Source organism: Abramis brama (assembly GCF_963993115.1).
Source record: "Abramis brama genome assembly, chromosome: 11".
NCBI lineage: Eukaryota > Metazoa > Chordata > Actinopteri > Cypriniformes > Leuciscidae > Abramis > Abramis brama.
In genome coordinates, this window is record NC_139973.1 from 28,506,229 (window position 1) to 28,523,268 (window position 17,040).

Here is a 17,040-nt window from a genome sequence, read left to right on the forward strand (position 1 = left end):
GACAAACAATCCAACAGGAACGAAGATCACAGGAGACAGCCAAAACAGGACAGGAACAGACACCGGTAACACCACAACGCTCTGACAACAGATGACACCAGACACAGAGAATATATAGGCAAGTTAATGATGACTGGCGCTGATGATCAGCAGTGATTGGAGGACACACACAACACAACAATCACACGAGACAAGGAAAAGGCAGTGAAGTCATGAACCGTGACAGAAAGTGCCCTAGTTATCGGCGATTCTATTACATGGAACGTAAAAATAGATACACCAGCCACCATAGTCACATGTTTGCTGGGAGCCAAAGCGCCTGACATCAAAGCAAATTTAAAAGTGCTGGCTAATGCTAATCGTAAATTCTCTAAGATTATTATTCACGTTGGCACTAATGATGTTCGGAGTGATGAGATACTTAGTAGACTGTCCTCACTCAATGGCTGGCTGTCTAAGTGAAGTCCGCAAAATAATATAGAATTCATAGACAATTGGAAAAGTTTTTGGGGCAGACCTGAGCTGTTGAAAAGAGATGGTATTCATCCCTCCTGGGATGGTGCTGTTCTTCTCTCTTGTAATATGGCTCATAGTCTTAAAGCTCAAACATGAATTGGGGCTCAGGTCAGGAAGCAGACAGACTGGCTAAACCGACCGTCTGCTAGCTGTCTCACGTCACTGAGGTCAGATAAATCCCATCACATACAAACTCTTTCACCTAGATATCATCATATATAGAATGTGTCTGTACCCTGAATTAGGAAATACAAAAAACTCCCAAACTCATTTAAGGGTCAAAATTGAATTGATGTTCAACAAATAAAAAACAAATATAATACAAATGAACAAATGATAAAGCTTGGGTTGCTGAATATTAGATCCCTTACTTCAAAAGCACTTATTGTTAATGATATGATCACAGATTATAACCTAGATGTGCTGTGTTTGACAGAAACCTGGCTAAAACCAGACGATTACATTGCTTTAAATGAGTCCACCCCCCAATATTATTATTATAAACATGAGCCTCGTCTGAAAGACAAAGAGGGAGGTGTTGCTGTAATTTATAGTAATATCTTCAGAATTACTGAGAAGTCTTGTTTCAAATATAATTATTTTGAAGTGTTGGTGCTTAATGTAACACTATCTAATGTAAATGATAAATCACGTTTGAGATTTGTGCTGGCTACTGTATACAGGCCACCAGGGCACCATACAGACTTTATCAAAGAATTTGCTGATTTTCTATCAGAGTTATACTGGCTGCAGATAAAGTCCTAATTGTTGGTGATTTTAATATACATGTAGGTAACGAAAAAGATGCATTGGGATTGGCATTGGCAAACATTCTGAACTCTATTGGAGTTAGACAACACATGTCAGGACCTACTCATTGTCGTAATCATACTCTAGATCTAATATTGTCACATGGAATCATTGTTGGTGCCGTTGAAATTCTGCAGCAGAGCGATGATATCTCAGATCATTATCTAGTCTTGTGTATACTTCATTTAGCCAAGGCTGTAAAGCCAACTCCGTGTTACAAATATGTTAGACTTATCACTTCTGCTACCAAAGATTGCTTTGTTAATAATATTCCTGATCAGTTTCATCATCTCAGCATCCCAGATAGCTTAGAAGAACTCGATATTGCGACAGAAACTTTTGACCCTTTCTTTTCCCGCACTTTAGACACAGTTGCTCCTTTGCGCTTAAAGAAGATTAAAGAAAATAGTTCAACACCGTGGTACAACGAGCACACTCAATCCCTAAAGAGAGCAGCCAGAAAAATGGAGCGCAACTGGAAGAAAACAAAACTAGTTTTTTTGCATTTCATGGAAGGAGAGCATGATTGTGTACAGAGAGGCCTTAAAAACTGCTAGATCTGCTTATTTTTCAACCCTATTAGAAGAAAATAAACAAAACCCTAGGTATTTATTTGAAACAGTGGCTAAATTAACGAAAAATAAAGCTTCAACCCCAGACGTTTCCAAGCAGCACAGCAGTAATGACTTTTATGACTTTCTTTACTTACAAGATTGATAATATCAGGGAGAAAATTATAACTATGCAACCGTCTACTACAGTATCGCATCAGGCAGTGCATTGTAGTCTCCCTGAGGAAAAATTCTATTCATTCATTGCTATAGGAGATGAAGAATTTCTAAATCGACAACATATATGTTAGACCCTATACCAACTAAGCTATTGAAAGAGATGCTTCTAGAGGTCATAGATCCTCTTCTTAATATCATTAATTCATCTTTGTCATTAGGATACGTACCAAAAACTTTTAAGCTGGCTATGATTAAACCGCTTGTTAAAAAAACTTGATCCTGCAGAATTAGTCAATTACAGGCCGATTTCGAATCTACCTTTTCTATCAAAGATACTAGAAATGGCAGTATCCTCACAACTATGTTCCTTTTTAGAAAGAAATGGTATCTGGATTACGATGATAGTACTGAGACAGCTCTCATTAGAGTCACAAATGATTTGCTGTTATCATCCGATCGTGGTTGTATCTCTCTATTAGTGTTACTCGATCTTAGTGCTGCATTTGATACTATTGACCACAACATTCTTTTAAATAGACTTGAAAATTATGTTGGCATTAGTGGAATTGCATTAGCATGGTTTAAATCATACTTATCTGACCGTTATCAGTTTGTAGCAATAAATGAAGAGATGTCTCATCGATCACAAGTTCAGTATGGAGTACCACAAGACTTAGTACTAGGACCATTGCTGTTCACTCTGTACATGCTACCCTTGGGAGATATCATTAGGAAGCATGGCATTCGTTTTCACTGTTATGGTGATGATACTCAGCTCTATATTTATTCAAGCCCTGACGAAACTTTCCAATTAAAAAAATTACTGGAATGCATAGCTGATATAAAAACTTGGATGACTAGTAATTTCCTACTACTTAACTCTGTAAAAACAGAGATTCTAATTATTGGACAAAAAACTTCCTCACGTAATAACCTAGAATACTGTCTAACACTTGATGGATGCTCTGTCAAATCTTCGTTGTTGGTTAGGAACCTGGGAGTGCTCTTTGATATCAATCTTTCATTTGAAAGTCACGTTTCTAGTATCTGTAAAACCGCATTCTTCCATCTTAAAAATATATCTAAATTACGTCATATGCTCTCAATGACAAATGCGGAACAATTAGTTCATGCGTTCATGACATCAGGGCTAGATTATTGTAATGCTCTTATGGGTGGTTGCCCTGCATGCTTAATAAATAAACTACAGCTGGTCCAAAACGCAGCAGCTAGAGTTCTTACTAGAGCCAGAAAGTATGACCATATTAGCCCAGTTCTATCAACACTGGTTTGGCTCCCTATTAAACATTGTATAAACTTTAAAATATTGATAGAATTCATGAGGAATTATTCGAATTTTGAATGATACAGGACTGGTAAAAAAATATTTAATTAAAGTTTTTCTTCTTCTTCTTCTTCTTCTTCTCAAACAAGTGTCTACAACCAAGTTGTGCTCCATCCAGAAGGTGGCAGATACTGCACCTTTTAGTTAGTTTGCCAACCGCAATTTATACAACAGATAAAGAAGAAGAAAAAAAGAAGAAGATGCCCAATTTGCCTACTTAAACTACACCCTAAAAGTGTGTACTCTTTTTGTGAAGAAAAAGTAGATACTTTTGAGTGTGTAGCAAAAGAGTACACAAGCTTTGGGAAATACTATTACGTCATACAATTGCATCTTTAACGGTTGCTCTCTGTCGCATCCTGACACACATCCTGTCACAGTAAACTGGCCTGTCAATCATCTTGTCACAATTAAAATTTCACATTTCTCCACATTTCCACATTTCATTTCATTTTATCATATTGGAGAGAAATGCAGTAGCACGTTGATCTGTAGTCGCGGGTCTCTCACAAAATGTATTTCTTTTTCTAAAATTTAAACTTAGACCACATTATTAGATTACCCTTTGACTTTATGAATACACATAAATGACAGCTTAATATTTTTTTATATATATTTTGTGCATTTATTCAAAGACCACATGTACAATTTTTTTTTGTCACTGGTGTTACCTTACTTTGGCAATATTAAAGGTTTTTATGAAATATTATTTCAAATTTTTTTCAGCACATGCAGTCAGTTACAGACAAATAATGATAATGCAACAAATACGGAGATAATGTTTTATTTATTTTAAAGGTGTGATTAAATGTTAGTACATTTGCGCAACCATGCATTAGCTATAACAATGAAAATATTTGAAAAACAGTCATAAGTAATGATGCAATCCTTTAAAGTTAAACTCTTGAGTGTAAAAAAAAATGATTGGATGTAAAATTATTATCATGTCACATGTGACACATTTTATTTAATATGAAAAAAACACAGTAACACCAGTGACACAATGAATCACCAGTGACATACATAAGACCAAAGATCCTTATTCTTCAACTATAATTAAGTAGATGAGACTAAATTGTTACATTTGGCATACAATCAAAGACTATCATTGACACTTAGTGAAAGCAGTTAGTGAAAGATCATAAACAAGATTTTAAAAACACATTTTAACTCCATTAAACAACTAAAATGTACAACAAAGTACATTGTCTAAACTGCAATTTTCCGCTATTATTTTATGTCATGCTATTATACTAGGTTATGACTAAGAGGGCTACACTTCAAACTTTCCCCATTTTACATTTCATGGTGCCTTATTTTACTTGCCCAACAGCCCCATAATGAACTCCCAGAACCGCTGATCAATCTGAACTGAACGCTTATTCAGTGCCAGGGGCTCTGGAATCAGGCATATGATCTGGTCATCACCGTACCAGTTAACATAATCCATGGGGCTTGAGACCCCATGTTGTCAATCACGGTATACTCACTAAATTAAAGGGATAGTTCGCCCAAAAATGCAAATTACCCGATGATTTACTCACCCTCAAGCCATCCTAGGAAGCTAGTTATTTTAGTCGATAAAGTTTTAAATATGGATATTTTTCTTACACAAACACATTGCTTCAGTTCAGAAGGCCTTTACTAACCCCCAGAGCCATGTGGAGCACTTTTATCATGGATGGATGCACTTTGATGGACTTCAAAACAGAAACGGCCATTCACTGCCATTATAAAGCTTGGAAGAGCCAGGACATTTTTTGATATAACTCCGATTGTATTCGTCTGAAAGAAGAATGTCATATACACTTAGGATTGCTTGAGGGTGAACAAATCATGGGGTAATTTGCATTTTTGGGTGAACTATCCCTTTAAGTAGTTTAATCCATTTGTATTCAATTCCCTAACAATAAAGTAGGCTAGGTCATACCAGTGAGTTCAACTAAAAGCTTCATATGAAATCATGAGATAAATGAGAAAAACTTTTTACTCATGGGTTGTGGGCAATATTAGCCTTTAGAGTGTGTGTCTCAATATCCATACTATCCATTCTAAACAGTGTGTGAGATTAAAATAAGTCTGTCCCAAAGCATAGTATGTTGAAAAGAGTATGCCAGAAGTCCCCGGATGGTCTACTATTTCCGGTGGATTTTCGAAGTGTGGACGTGTGGATCCGTGCACACTATAGGGACGTCCCACGTGACGTCACGCCATTTGGAGCAGCCATCTTGACGGAATAGAAAATGCTAAACCGCTGGTGATAATACAGCTCGTCGCGAAATATTCATCTCTATCATGCCCGAGCGATGCTGTGATACCGATAGCCTGCTAAGCTTTTGTATGCTTTTAATGAAGCTCCGGTGTAACGTGATGAGAAGTGAATAAGGTAGCTGTAAATGTCACCGAACTCAATGTCAGGAAGTTTTTCTACACATTAAATGCCTGTAAAAAGAACTTGTGGTGCTTCATATGGATCTATGATTCCTAATTCCTTTATCTTCCTCTTGTATATTTCTTTTTGTGATGACATGACGTGAAGAGTTAGCTGACGGTGCGCTAATAATAGATAGTGGCAGTGTTCGTCTAAACCAGTGACCGCGACGCTGAAGTGTGTGAGAACAAATGAATAACATCAGTGCTAACCACGAACATTTATTTATTTGGATTAAATATTTAAATATTAAATTTATCATTCTGTGTCATTTTTCAACGTCAATCTTTTCACTGTTTACATGTTTATGCCCAAAATGCTATACTATTCAAAGTAGTTGACTGTAATTCTCCTCTACCCTGTGTACATTATAAGCCTAGCTTATTTAACATCGTTACAGGCACCTCGCGAGCATTCATTCAACTTTAAAAGACTGGAATAAACACCAGCACACACAAGCAATCTTTTTTTATAGTTAATTTAATTAAAAAATGTAAACCCAACAGGTATATGAAATGTCAGAAAGAGAAAAAAAAACTGTTAATGGGAAGACGAGCTGCAGCTTAGTGGATAAATATATTTAACCTATTTTTATTCAGATTGCACAGTTGGAAAGAAAATATATTTATAGGAACATTTCAGCAGGCTCAAGATAATTAATACAGTGACCATTATTCATTATTTTAATCAATTCGCAGCCATAAAACGTGATAATCCGCATTCTCATGTATGTAGGTCATAGATATAAACACTAGATGTCGCCTTGTATACGGCAGTTCATTGGAACGAATGCGTGTATAGAGCCGCCATCTTGGAACAGGGGAGCCCCTCCTCTTTAATGCATCAGCGTCAATGTAGGCAAAGCTCTAACGGAAATAAAATTTACCATAAATCGTTGAATGCGATTTTCTAGGTTTTTTTTGGTTCGTTCCAACGGTCAGGCAGGTATTTATCATCGAGTCCAGAGAAAATTTAAGGTTTTGATATTAAGATAATCTACTTCTTTTTCAAAATATAATGCATAGTGCTATAGGCCTACGTTTATTAGTCACATTCTTTCACTTGAGTAAACTTAGAATGAACTATAGCTACTTATATATATATATATATATATATATATATATATATATATATATAAGTAAATATATATATATATATAAATGAGCAAAACTTGGCCACTAAATATTTAATATTCAATTATTTTAATGATCACAATTAAAGTTTTAATTTTATTAAATTGAACAAGCGCAAAATTTAGCATTCAATCAAATATTCTAAAAGATGTATTATTAATAATAATGTATTTTAACATAATATCTCGTTATTTCGACATAATATGTGTGCGTGCAACAAGCAAGATGTGCATTTGTAAATCCGGTGACACGCGTGCATTGATTTTTTATTAATAAACTGTTTTCTTACAGTGTCGACTCGGCTGCAAAGATTAAGTTGACGATCGCCATATTCGTAGTGAACGCGCCTATACAGAGAAATGCACATAATGGATTACATAATCAGAGAGTAGCCTTTTTCTTTTCGTTTTGAATTATTTCGTTTAAAGACATTTCAAGCTTTGTGTATTTGATGTATTTCTCATGTCTGTGTGAGGCATACACTGAGTTTCGTTAAGTTAGGACGAGATGCGCTCCTCCAGTTCACGTGCAATGCAAGTGACCGCGCGGGCGCCTCCATGATTATATTGTCTGTTCGTTATATTTACTTCTTATTAATTAGGCCTAAATCCAGGCAATTGTTTGATGAAAAAATGATTAAAATTAAGATACAATTTATACAAAACGAAATTCACTTTAAAGAAAGGCTTTAAACAGTTGACATTTTCACAAATTGTGTCCTTCCACACCTCCATCCCCAGGAAGAAACAAGCCCTTGAGCCCACTGTATCCTTGTGCAAAACGTACACATACATAGGATTTGTGGAATTCTATGTATAAGAATGGATGTAGGCTACTGTTTGAAGATTGACAGGGAGAGGACAAGCATAGCCTACTATTAGGACTGTACTTACAGGTTACAAGCGCCACACTGTTTTTTTCCATTAAAAGGTTTGAGTACAATCGGTAAAAAAAAGTTAGGAACAACACAGCACAACACAGCCAAAAGTGGGTAGCCTATTGAGGATCAACTCCTGCATATTGTACATTTTAAACACAAGGGTTATTTCAAATAATATCTAAAGTGTACAGCACATTCACAATTAATTTTCTGTGCGAGAATCACAGTTCATTTTCTTCCTCCAAGCAGAGAAATGTACACTTAACTTGAAAAAAAACCAACTTGACTACTACCATCCACAGAGTAAATGTAATCCCTTGCTGTCTGGTTTAGATTTCGTTCGTGTGAACATCCATACGCAGCACAAAAGTCCGGCATCATTCATGAATTCGAAGTATAGGCGGAGAAAGCAGCGTTACCTAGCTACTTCCTATGACAAGACCCCTGTTCCAAGATGGCGGCGGTTTTGACGCATGCTTTGAACCCCAAGGCGAGATCTAGTGTTTATATCTATGTATGTAGGTGCGCTGAAGTATTCCGTCAAAATGGCTGACGGCTGACACGCTATGCTGACACGCGGCTAGGGGTCACGTGACTGGGAGATCCCAAGGCTAATATTGCCAACAACCCATTGTGCTTTGGAGGAGGAACTACAAACACGAGTAAAAAGTGTTTTTTTTAAACAAGAAAGGGACTGCTCTAATTTACGTAATTCGTTGGTATTCAGAATTTTAGATTTTTTCTTTCTGCAGTGGTCGATCTTTTATTTATTTATTAATTCATTCATTTAAGCCCATTTATTTTCAAATGTATATTTTCAAATAGCTTATTCTTCATCTTCAGCGGAAAAGTGAATAGTATCAAAAAGTCCCTAAATTCTGATAGTATTGACTCTCTTGCTTGCTTCAGGCGATTGGATGTTCGCCTGAAACGTCACACATTGTGAACAACTCAGGATCGAAATCACCTGACGGAGAACGTTTATATCGAGCTTTGCAAAACATTGAATCAGATCTAATTCGTGTGGATTTGTCATCTCGAAAGCAACCCTAAAACACAAAGAGTTTGTTCATCTTTCTTTGTTAGACTGGTGGTCTCTGCTTTGCTGGATTATCCCCGGTCTTAAGTGTTTTGCGTGTGTTACCATAGGAACCGCTTTGCTGCTTTTGCGTTTGTAACGTGAGTAAATCTTTGACGACAAAAATACCAGCTTTCTTGGTTTATGGCAAAAAAGTAAAGTGTTTTTGTTTTGCAGGAATGATGGCTAGCGGATCAAAATATAAGGAGTCCAGAGTCACTAACTACAGAACAGAGACACGACAGTTAATACAATGTGTGTGTGTGTGTGTATGAGTGTACGAGTGTAACTTACTGTGTAACGTTACATGTTTTTCTGTGCCGGTGGGGACTTCAACCTGAATGCTCATGGGAACTCGTGTCACCTTGGGGACCTAAATTGAGGCCCCCATGAGGAAACAAGCTTATAAATTACACAGAATGAGTTTTTTTTCTTCTTTTTTTTTTTTACATGTAAAAAGGCATCAAGTTTTCTATGATGGGTAGGGTTAGTGTAAGGGTATAGAATATTCAGTTTGTACAGTATAAAATCCATTTCGCCTATGGAGAGTCCCTGTAAATATTCGTGTGTGTGTGAGCGTGAGCGTGTTCCAACAATCATGCATATCTTGTTTTTATCTTTTCTTTGGCTCCATCTGTGTTGTTTTTGTTTTGTTTCATTGTAGTAATGATGCAAAAGTCTGGTCTAACAGACTTTCAACAGAAACAAATCAATAATCAGCTGAAAAGTGAGTTCAGGTGACAGATTTTATAATATCGTACTACAACTGTCCTGGCAATTTTATGCCCATTAACACTGTCTTTTTGTGTTTGTTTGATCAGATGGGGGCGCTCTTCCACTAACCTTTACCCCAGTTGAGCAGAAAAAAGTGCAGTCAGAGCCCAGAGTCTCCAGAGTGACCCCACTGATGGGTCACCACCTGAGGCGCAGTGCAGAAAGATGTAGTGCTGGAGATAATTACAAACGAGAAAAGTTTCAGCCTAGTGCAACACGTGAGTGCAAAAAAAACAAAAAACATTTCCCTATACTTATATTCTTTATCACCTAATTCTTCCTCGCTGCTGCTATTTTTCCCCATTACATTTACATGTATTCATTTAGCAGACGCTTTTATCCAAAGAGACTTACAAATGAGAACAATAGAAGCAGTGGAACTAACAATAGGACAACAATATCCAAGTGCTATGACCCCTCCCAGTTTAATCTAACTTAGTACATGCACTTTCTTTAAAAAAAAAAAAAAGATAATATAGAATAGAAGATAAAGTGTCAGTATTAATGGATTGTGTTGCCGAAAAAGATGCGTCTTCAGCTGTTTTTTGAAAATGGCCACGGACTCAGCAGCTCTGGTTGAGTTAGGCAGATCATAGAGCAGAGCAGAGCCAGTGGTTGTTCTGTAGGCAAAAGTCAGTGACTTGAATTTGATGCGAGCGGCAACTGGCAACCAGTGCAGTTTTGTGAGGAGAGGAGTGATGTGTGCTCTCTTCGGCTCGTTAAAGACCACTCTAGCTGCAGCATTTTGAATCAGTTGCAGAGGTTTGATAGTGCAAGCTGGAAGACCTGCCAGGAGAGCATTACAATAGTCTAGTCTGGATAGAACAAGTGCTTGGACAAGGAGTTGTGTAGCATGCTCTGATAGGAAGGGCCTGATCCTCCTAATGTTGTACAAGGCAAATCTGCAGGACCGGGCAGTTCTAGCAATGTGGTCTGTAAAGTTCAATTGATCATCAATCACAGCTCCAAGGTTCCTGGCTTACCTTGATGGAGTTATGGATGACAAACCTAGATGAATGGAGAAGTTGTGGTGTAGTGTTAGGTTGGCCGGGAACACAAGCAGCTTTGTCTTCGCAAGGTTTAGTTGAAGGTGGTGGTCCTTCATCCAGACAGAAATGTCTGTCAGGCAGGCTGAGATGCGAGCAGCTACCATCGGATCATCAGGCTGGAATGAGAGCGTAGCAGTGATAGGAAAAGCCATGTTTCTGAATCGCAGATCCTAGTGATGTCATGTAGATGGAGAAGAGAAGTGGTCCAAGCACTGAGCCCTGAGGCACCCCAGTAGCTAGATGTTGAGTCTTAGACACCTCACCCCTCCACGACACTCATCACCAACCTAAAGGACCAACCTGAGAGGTAAGACTTGAACCATTGGAGTGCGGTTCCCGAGATGCCCTTCGTCTTTAGGATTGACAGAAGGATTAGATTAATTAAATTCCATTAGATTCTCAAATGCATTTCATTGCATGTATGTAGCATTGTGCTCTAATACTACTCATGTAAATACACATTTGCATTGAACTGAACTTCACTGTCTGAACTTCATTTATTATTTAAATATAAGTTAATACAGAAATCATAACTCATCTTTAAACAACTTGATATAGTGTACTACTTTACCAGTATGCTTCTGGTAAAGTGGGGCAGAAGGGGAAAAAATCTATTCGTTCATTCACCTTCATCAGGCTTGCATAAAGCCACAGCATTTCTGTGAGACAAACTTAAGAGCCCAAAATAATTAACCCTTTAAGCCCTGAAGGCATTTTTAGTTTTTTCTGAATGACATAAACTTTTTAAATAAAAAGTAAAGATTCATAACTCCAAAACAATAGCAAGGAGAGTCAAAAGGTAAGTATTGTTTGATAGAAAACTTAAAAAAAACTTTAAAAAAAATAAATCATTACATTTGGAAATTCTCATGCTGAGAAACTTCTGATAAACTGCTGATAAAATATAAAAAAAGTGGGCTCAAGGACCAAGCTAGCCTTTTTGTTTAGCCCTTGACACCCTGAAGGCATTTTTAAAATTGCTTGTCCTCTATTGTATCTCGTGATCAACACAATGTATTATGTTGATTTTGGACTTATTTTAATCGGGAACATCCATACTATTATCTGTGCATGTTTCATAAAATTACAAGCGTAAAAGCCACGTGAAAGCTAAGTTTGATTTTACTTAGCTACATGTGTGCCTGTGGGGTTTTATGTTATAACTTTTTATAACTATCTTTAGATCTAATTGACAGATAATGATGAGTTATTTTAAATCGTGAGAATCTGCTGTAAATAATGATGTGCCATTTTCCACGATCGGAGCATGTTTCATGAAGTTAAAAGCGAAAACATGACATAAATGCCGCATCCGTATATTATTTACATATGGGTCTTGCGGGGCTTCACATACAAAAACTTCCTCAAGTTTTGTAAAAGTGTAGTTTAATATCTGTCTACAGTACATTTTCAGCCTACATGAATTCATCTAACCTGTGTTTGTTGCAGAAGTCTTTACAAGTGTAACAACAAAGATCTTTCCATCCTTCTCTGCTGATTCTTCTCTCTTTCTAGGGGATCTGGAGAAAGAGAAGAGAAGGCTACAAAATGTTCTTTCTACTGGTAAAAAGGATGCTGGGCCAACTCACTCCCAAAGAGACTCCACAGAAAGAAGAGAGCAACAGATAGACAGATTCCAAGAGGGTGAGACGGGCAGTTGCTGTTCATTTCTCATCTGAGTGATCTGATTTCAATGATACTGATTGTATATTGAATTATTATTTTTTTCTATTTATTTACTTTTTTATTTCAGTTTATTAATCATAATTTATAGGGAGGCAGGGAGAGTCATGTTTACAGAGACACTTTAATGACCTTGATAAGGAGCTCAATAGTATACGCATCAACATGAAAACTATAATTAAATGTAATTTCTTACCAACAGTTCTGGATGAGATTGAGGACAGGAGGCAGTTTTTAGAGGAGATGATGGCATTGGGAAAAGGTGACCAATACCAGCACCTCATCAACACAGAGATCTCTCAGGTGAGGATACAAACTCATAACACATATCAGCCAATACTCTCATGCAATGTCACCAGCCATCATCAGTTTTTAAATGTGACTTGACCCACAGTTTCAGTCTAAAAACCTGAGAAATTAGGAAGTTAGTTTTATAGCACCACAGTGAAATGTCCTGTTTTTGAATCACATTTTTTTAATGTATCTTTATAGTTTTGTGTGTTTGTTATTAGCTGTTTCTTAGTCTTAAACTAAAGCTATTTTGTTCTAAACTCTCTGTTGTTAATTGTATGAAATTTTTCTTCCAGAAAATCTGTGAACTTGAAGAGATTGACAGGGAACGCAGTGAAGAACTAAAAACTAAGAACTCAATTTAAATGGAAAAGAGGAACTACAAAGCAAAGAGAGGGATGGAGAAAGAGAAGGTGATAATAGTGTTAGATAAGTATGAGCATTAAAACTTGTTAAAAAAAATAATCCCAAAACTGCGAAAGGTTTTTGTTTCATGAAGTCATTTTATTTTTGATGTCCTCCATCCTAAAAGCACTGACTGTTTTAGAGACAACGAAAAGCCCTTGGGGTTGATCAGGCGCACACACACACACTCTGACCATACAAATGCAATCCTAAAATCTGATAAATACAAATTAACACTCACATACTTGCAGATGACACACAAACTGAAATGTCAACAAAATATTCAAAGACACTCAACAGCCAATGAGAGGACATATACATAAATTAAACAGATTAAAGGCACTCCTTCAGAAATAAACTCCTGCTTGGGTTTACAGAGATTAAGGCCCAACACACAACATGCGACATTCTACAGTGAACATTTTACAATTATTTAACTAAAGCTTAATATTGCATATTGCTTTGAAGAGTGAGGAACATCTATTATTGTATAACATTAACATGCCTACAGTTACCGTTTATGTGAATTACAGTCTTTTTTGTTCTCGTTAAAATAGTTTAGACCTATTTTAATGTTATCTCTCATTTTAACGTTTATCTGTCACCGATGATTCTAGGTGCAGATTTGTCTGGTAACTCTGTAACAAGCTTAATGACATTTCAGAGGGTTATTAGATACATTTACAAGTTTGATGATTTTGTAACACTTTAGGTAGGTACAGTATGTTAACCTAAATTTTCCACTGAAATTAAAAAAATCTGCTTCTGAATTCTGCTATGAACTAATATTCTGTCAGTAAATACCATACAAATTTAGTGTTGTAACAATATCTTTTAACAATCTTTTCAACATTCTTTTTTTAAATAATAATCTGTTAAATATTATTCATATTAAATAAACTGGTTGACCAAAACATCTAGAATTGGATCATTATTGCAGTGATCAATACATTTCTGGCATGTTATATGTTTGGTAACAATTATTTTATCTCTAACTAATACAGTGTAGCTTTTCATTTCTTAAACAACCAAACATTACAGAAGATCCCATCGCCCCATGGCCATATTCCAGGATGACAATTGCAAGAATTAGGTTACACTTTATTTTAAGGTGTCATTGTTACAGTGTAATTATATATTTAAGTACTGTGTAATATTAAGTACTTACTATAGGGTTAGGGCAGGATTAGAATTTGGTTGAGGGTTAGTTGCATGTAATTATGCATAATTTACTGTTATTACTATGGTAAGTACATGTAACATATGTAACAAAGACACTGTCAAATAAAGTGTTACCGAATTATTAGGCTCAAACTGAGAAAAAGTGGTTCAGGGAGCATGAGGAATCATTTTCACAAATCAATTGGCCACCAGAGTCCTGACCATAACCTCATCGAAAGTATTTGGGTGTGCTGGAGTAGAGAGTGTTTTGACTGTCAATACACAATCTCAGCCAAACATTAATGCATCTCTTGATGGAAATACATGTTGTGATGTTGCATAAGGTTGTCAAAACAATGCCATGATAAATGTAGGCTGTAATTAAATCTAAAGCCTGTCCCACAAAATACTTTTTTGGCCAATCAGTCTATGAATCAGTATTGATCATACTTTTAAAATTAATGTCAATATAAAATATTGTCCAGGTAAGGGTTGCACCAGCTGTTCTTAAGTTCTTATTTAAATTGGGACATAAATTCCACACTAGAGGCTTAGTAACTACTAGTTAGTTTGTAACAAATTCTGCACTTTTTGTAATTTTGTTCTGAAAGCAGGAGACAGTAAGTCGTAAGCTAGTCGTTAAGTAATACATCGTCCCATTATATGAAAATTACCTTCAATGTTCCAATAGTGAATTTCAGTTTATCATATTTAAGTTGATTCTAACTCAATTATCGCCTCAATTAACTAATGGTAAAGTAATGTTTCCGTTTAAATACAATGTTTAATCACAAAATAACATAAGTATTTTTTTACGTAAATAATATTATAAATAACATTGTAAATACAAATAACAAATTAATAAGAAGCAATACATAAATACTAATGCAAAAAAACAAAACTAAAAACAAACACATTTATTACATTTATTTTGGCACAGAGCGATACACACAGAGGTGCACTTTTCAGATCAGGTTCATGTTTAGAGCTAAAAGTAATTTTTTCACAATGTTCTCTTTCTTAAAAAATAAACAAACAAATGTAAACGTCAACAAGGATTGAATTCTGTCAGATAAAGCATGAGTTCATTGATGCAAGTCAATCAATCTGCTATTTTCTTCCAATCATTACTCCTATTCGGAGGCTTTTGTAAATTTTTAGTGTACTAAAGATTACAAACATATGTAGTTACATTTTATGGTGCAATGCTTAAATATTTAATACTAGCACAGCTGGTGCAACCGGACACAGGCAGATAAAAATCTGATATGCATCTATAATCGTCATTCTTAATCCCATACAAATAATCTTGACATAATATAATTTTCCCCAGCACTAATATAAACTGCAAGCTTAATAATTTCTGCTTTCATTTCAGCAAGACTTCTATAATTACTTATGAAAGGGCTGGATGGGGCCTGAAAAGTTTCTACAAATGTCAAACTACAAATAGTTTTTTTCACTCTTCATTGTGGAGAGAAATACAAGTAGCAGTACCTCTATGCAAAATATATATATATATTAAAACTCAGAGAATCAGATTAAATTGGGATTAAAAACTGTTGAGTTTCCTCTGACTGTTAAAATGAGTTTAAAAGAAGGATATGTGTGAAACTTTCCCAGGGTTATTTTGGACTCTCAATATCATCTCAATCACATGTCAATCACAATCAGTATCAGCTTTCTGTAACTTCAAATGGTACAGATTATAGTAAGATTATATAGTGGCTGAACCTTTCAAGAGATAGTCATAAAACCTTTGATCAAGACTGTGTTCAGTTTTCACTCTTATATACCGCAGTAGTGTGGTAAATCAGTTCAGCTGCTACTACCTTAAATTTAACATAACTGGCTCTGTTTTATAGCAATAGAATCAAAAGCAATAATTAGACATAAGTAAATATTTTAGATACTTTTTTCTCTCTCTCTCCCTCAATCAGTCCATTCTTCAACTGTTCTCTTTTCGGGGACTGTTGTCCTTTACTCCTTCATTCTTGGTGCTCAGTCTCTTCAAAACCTTCATGGGCTTAAATTTCCCTGCCTTCTTCTTCTGCTCACCGTGTCCATGAAAATCTGACAAAAAAGAAAGAAATAGAAGAATCAATGCAAGATGTGGTGTAAAGTAAGTCAGAGAAAAGTGAAATAACGCTGACCTTTTTTCTTCAGCATAGCAGCTACTAGTTTGTCTTCCTCCTCCTCCCTAAATAAGAAATTACAAACTCCTCAAAAACAGCATGCAAGCTTGATACAAATAACAAAATAACCTTCTATTTCATATCAAATGTACAGAAAAACAGCTAAGAAAAAAATAGCACAGATACTTAAGCTTAGGTTCTGAATCAGAGTGCATGTACATTGACCGATTACCTCTGTCTGTCCATATCTATGTTGTTAACAATCTGGTTCCTCTGCTCAATTATAGTGACAAGTTCTGCCATCAATTGCTTTTCCCTGTCTTTGTCTTCTGCCGTCCATTCTTTCTCTATCAGAGACATAAGCAGATGGGAGAGAGATAAAGGAGGGATAGAATAAAGAATACAGTTATTAGGAGAAAGGAGGAGGATTTGCTCACAAGGAAAGGTCAATCAGTAAATTCTCACTGTTTTTGTGTTGGTTCATACCTGGCTTGTTAAGTAAACATCTAAGCTCATATTCCACATCGGCCTGCCTCTCCTCCAGGTTCTGCTGCTTCGCTCTGAAATCCAGACAGTGATCAGACACAGATTTATTCTTCTTTCGTATTTAACTTTAAC

General features: G+C 36.0%; 2 protein-coding genes across 6 annotated transcripts in view; one reads left to right on the forward strand and one right to left on the reverse strand.

The window, feature by feature from the left end:
• The first annotated feature begins 47 nt into the window (after window positions 1–47).
• cUnh22orf23 (chromosome Un C22orf23 homolog) lies at window positions 48–13,221 on the forward strand. Of its 3 annotated transcripts, none has more exons than XM_084128948.1 (7): window positions 8,381–9,025; window positions 9,102–9,179; window positions 9,589–9,651; window positions 9,746–9,916; window positions 12,263–12,391; window positions 12,633–12,733; window positions 13,018–13,221. In XM_084128948.1, the coding sequence occupies exons 2-7, from the start codon at window positions 9,104–9,106 to the stop codon at window positions 13,084–13,086; spliced, it is 609 nt and encodes a 202-aa protein (XP_083985074.1). In that variant the 5' UTR covers window positions 8,381–9,025; window positions 9,102–9,103; the 3' UTR covers window positions 13,087–13,221. The 3 variants fall into 3 exon arrangements, with proteins under 3 accessions (XP_083985076.1, XP_083985074.1, XP_083985075.1); XM_084128949.1 differs by having other exon boundaries at window positions 8,480–9,025; window positions 9,102–9,168; XM_084128950.1 differs by lacking the exons at window positions 8,381–9,025; window positions 9,102–9,179 and adding an exon at window positions 48–65.
• micall1a (MICAL-like 1a) overlaps window positions 13,205–17,040 on the reverse strand; it is a 30,604-nt gene continuing 26,768 nt past the window's right edge. For all 3 annotated transcript variants that reach the window (XM_084128945.1, XM_084128946.1, XM_084128947.1), the window contains exons 13-16: window positions 16,909–16,982; window positions 16,655–16,769; window positions 16,441–16,487; window positions 13,205–16,360 (exon numbers count right to left, since the gene is read on the reverse strand). In XM_084128945.1, the coding sequence (XP_083985071.1) occupies window positions 16,236–16,360; window positions 16,441–16,487; window positions 16,655–16,769; window positions 16,909–16,982 (361 nt within the window). In that variant the 3' untranslated portion in view covers window positions 13,205–16,235. The remainder of the gene's footprint in view (window positions 16,361–16,440; window positions 16,488–16,654; window positions 16,770–16,908; window positions 16,983–17,040) is intronic.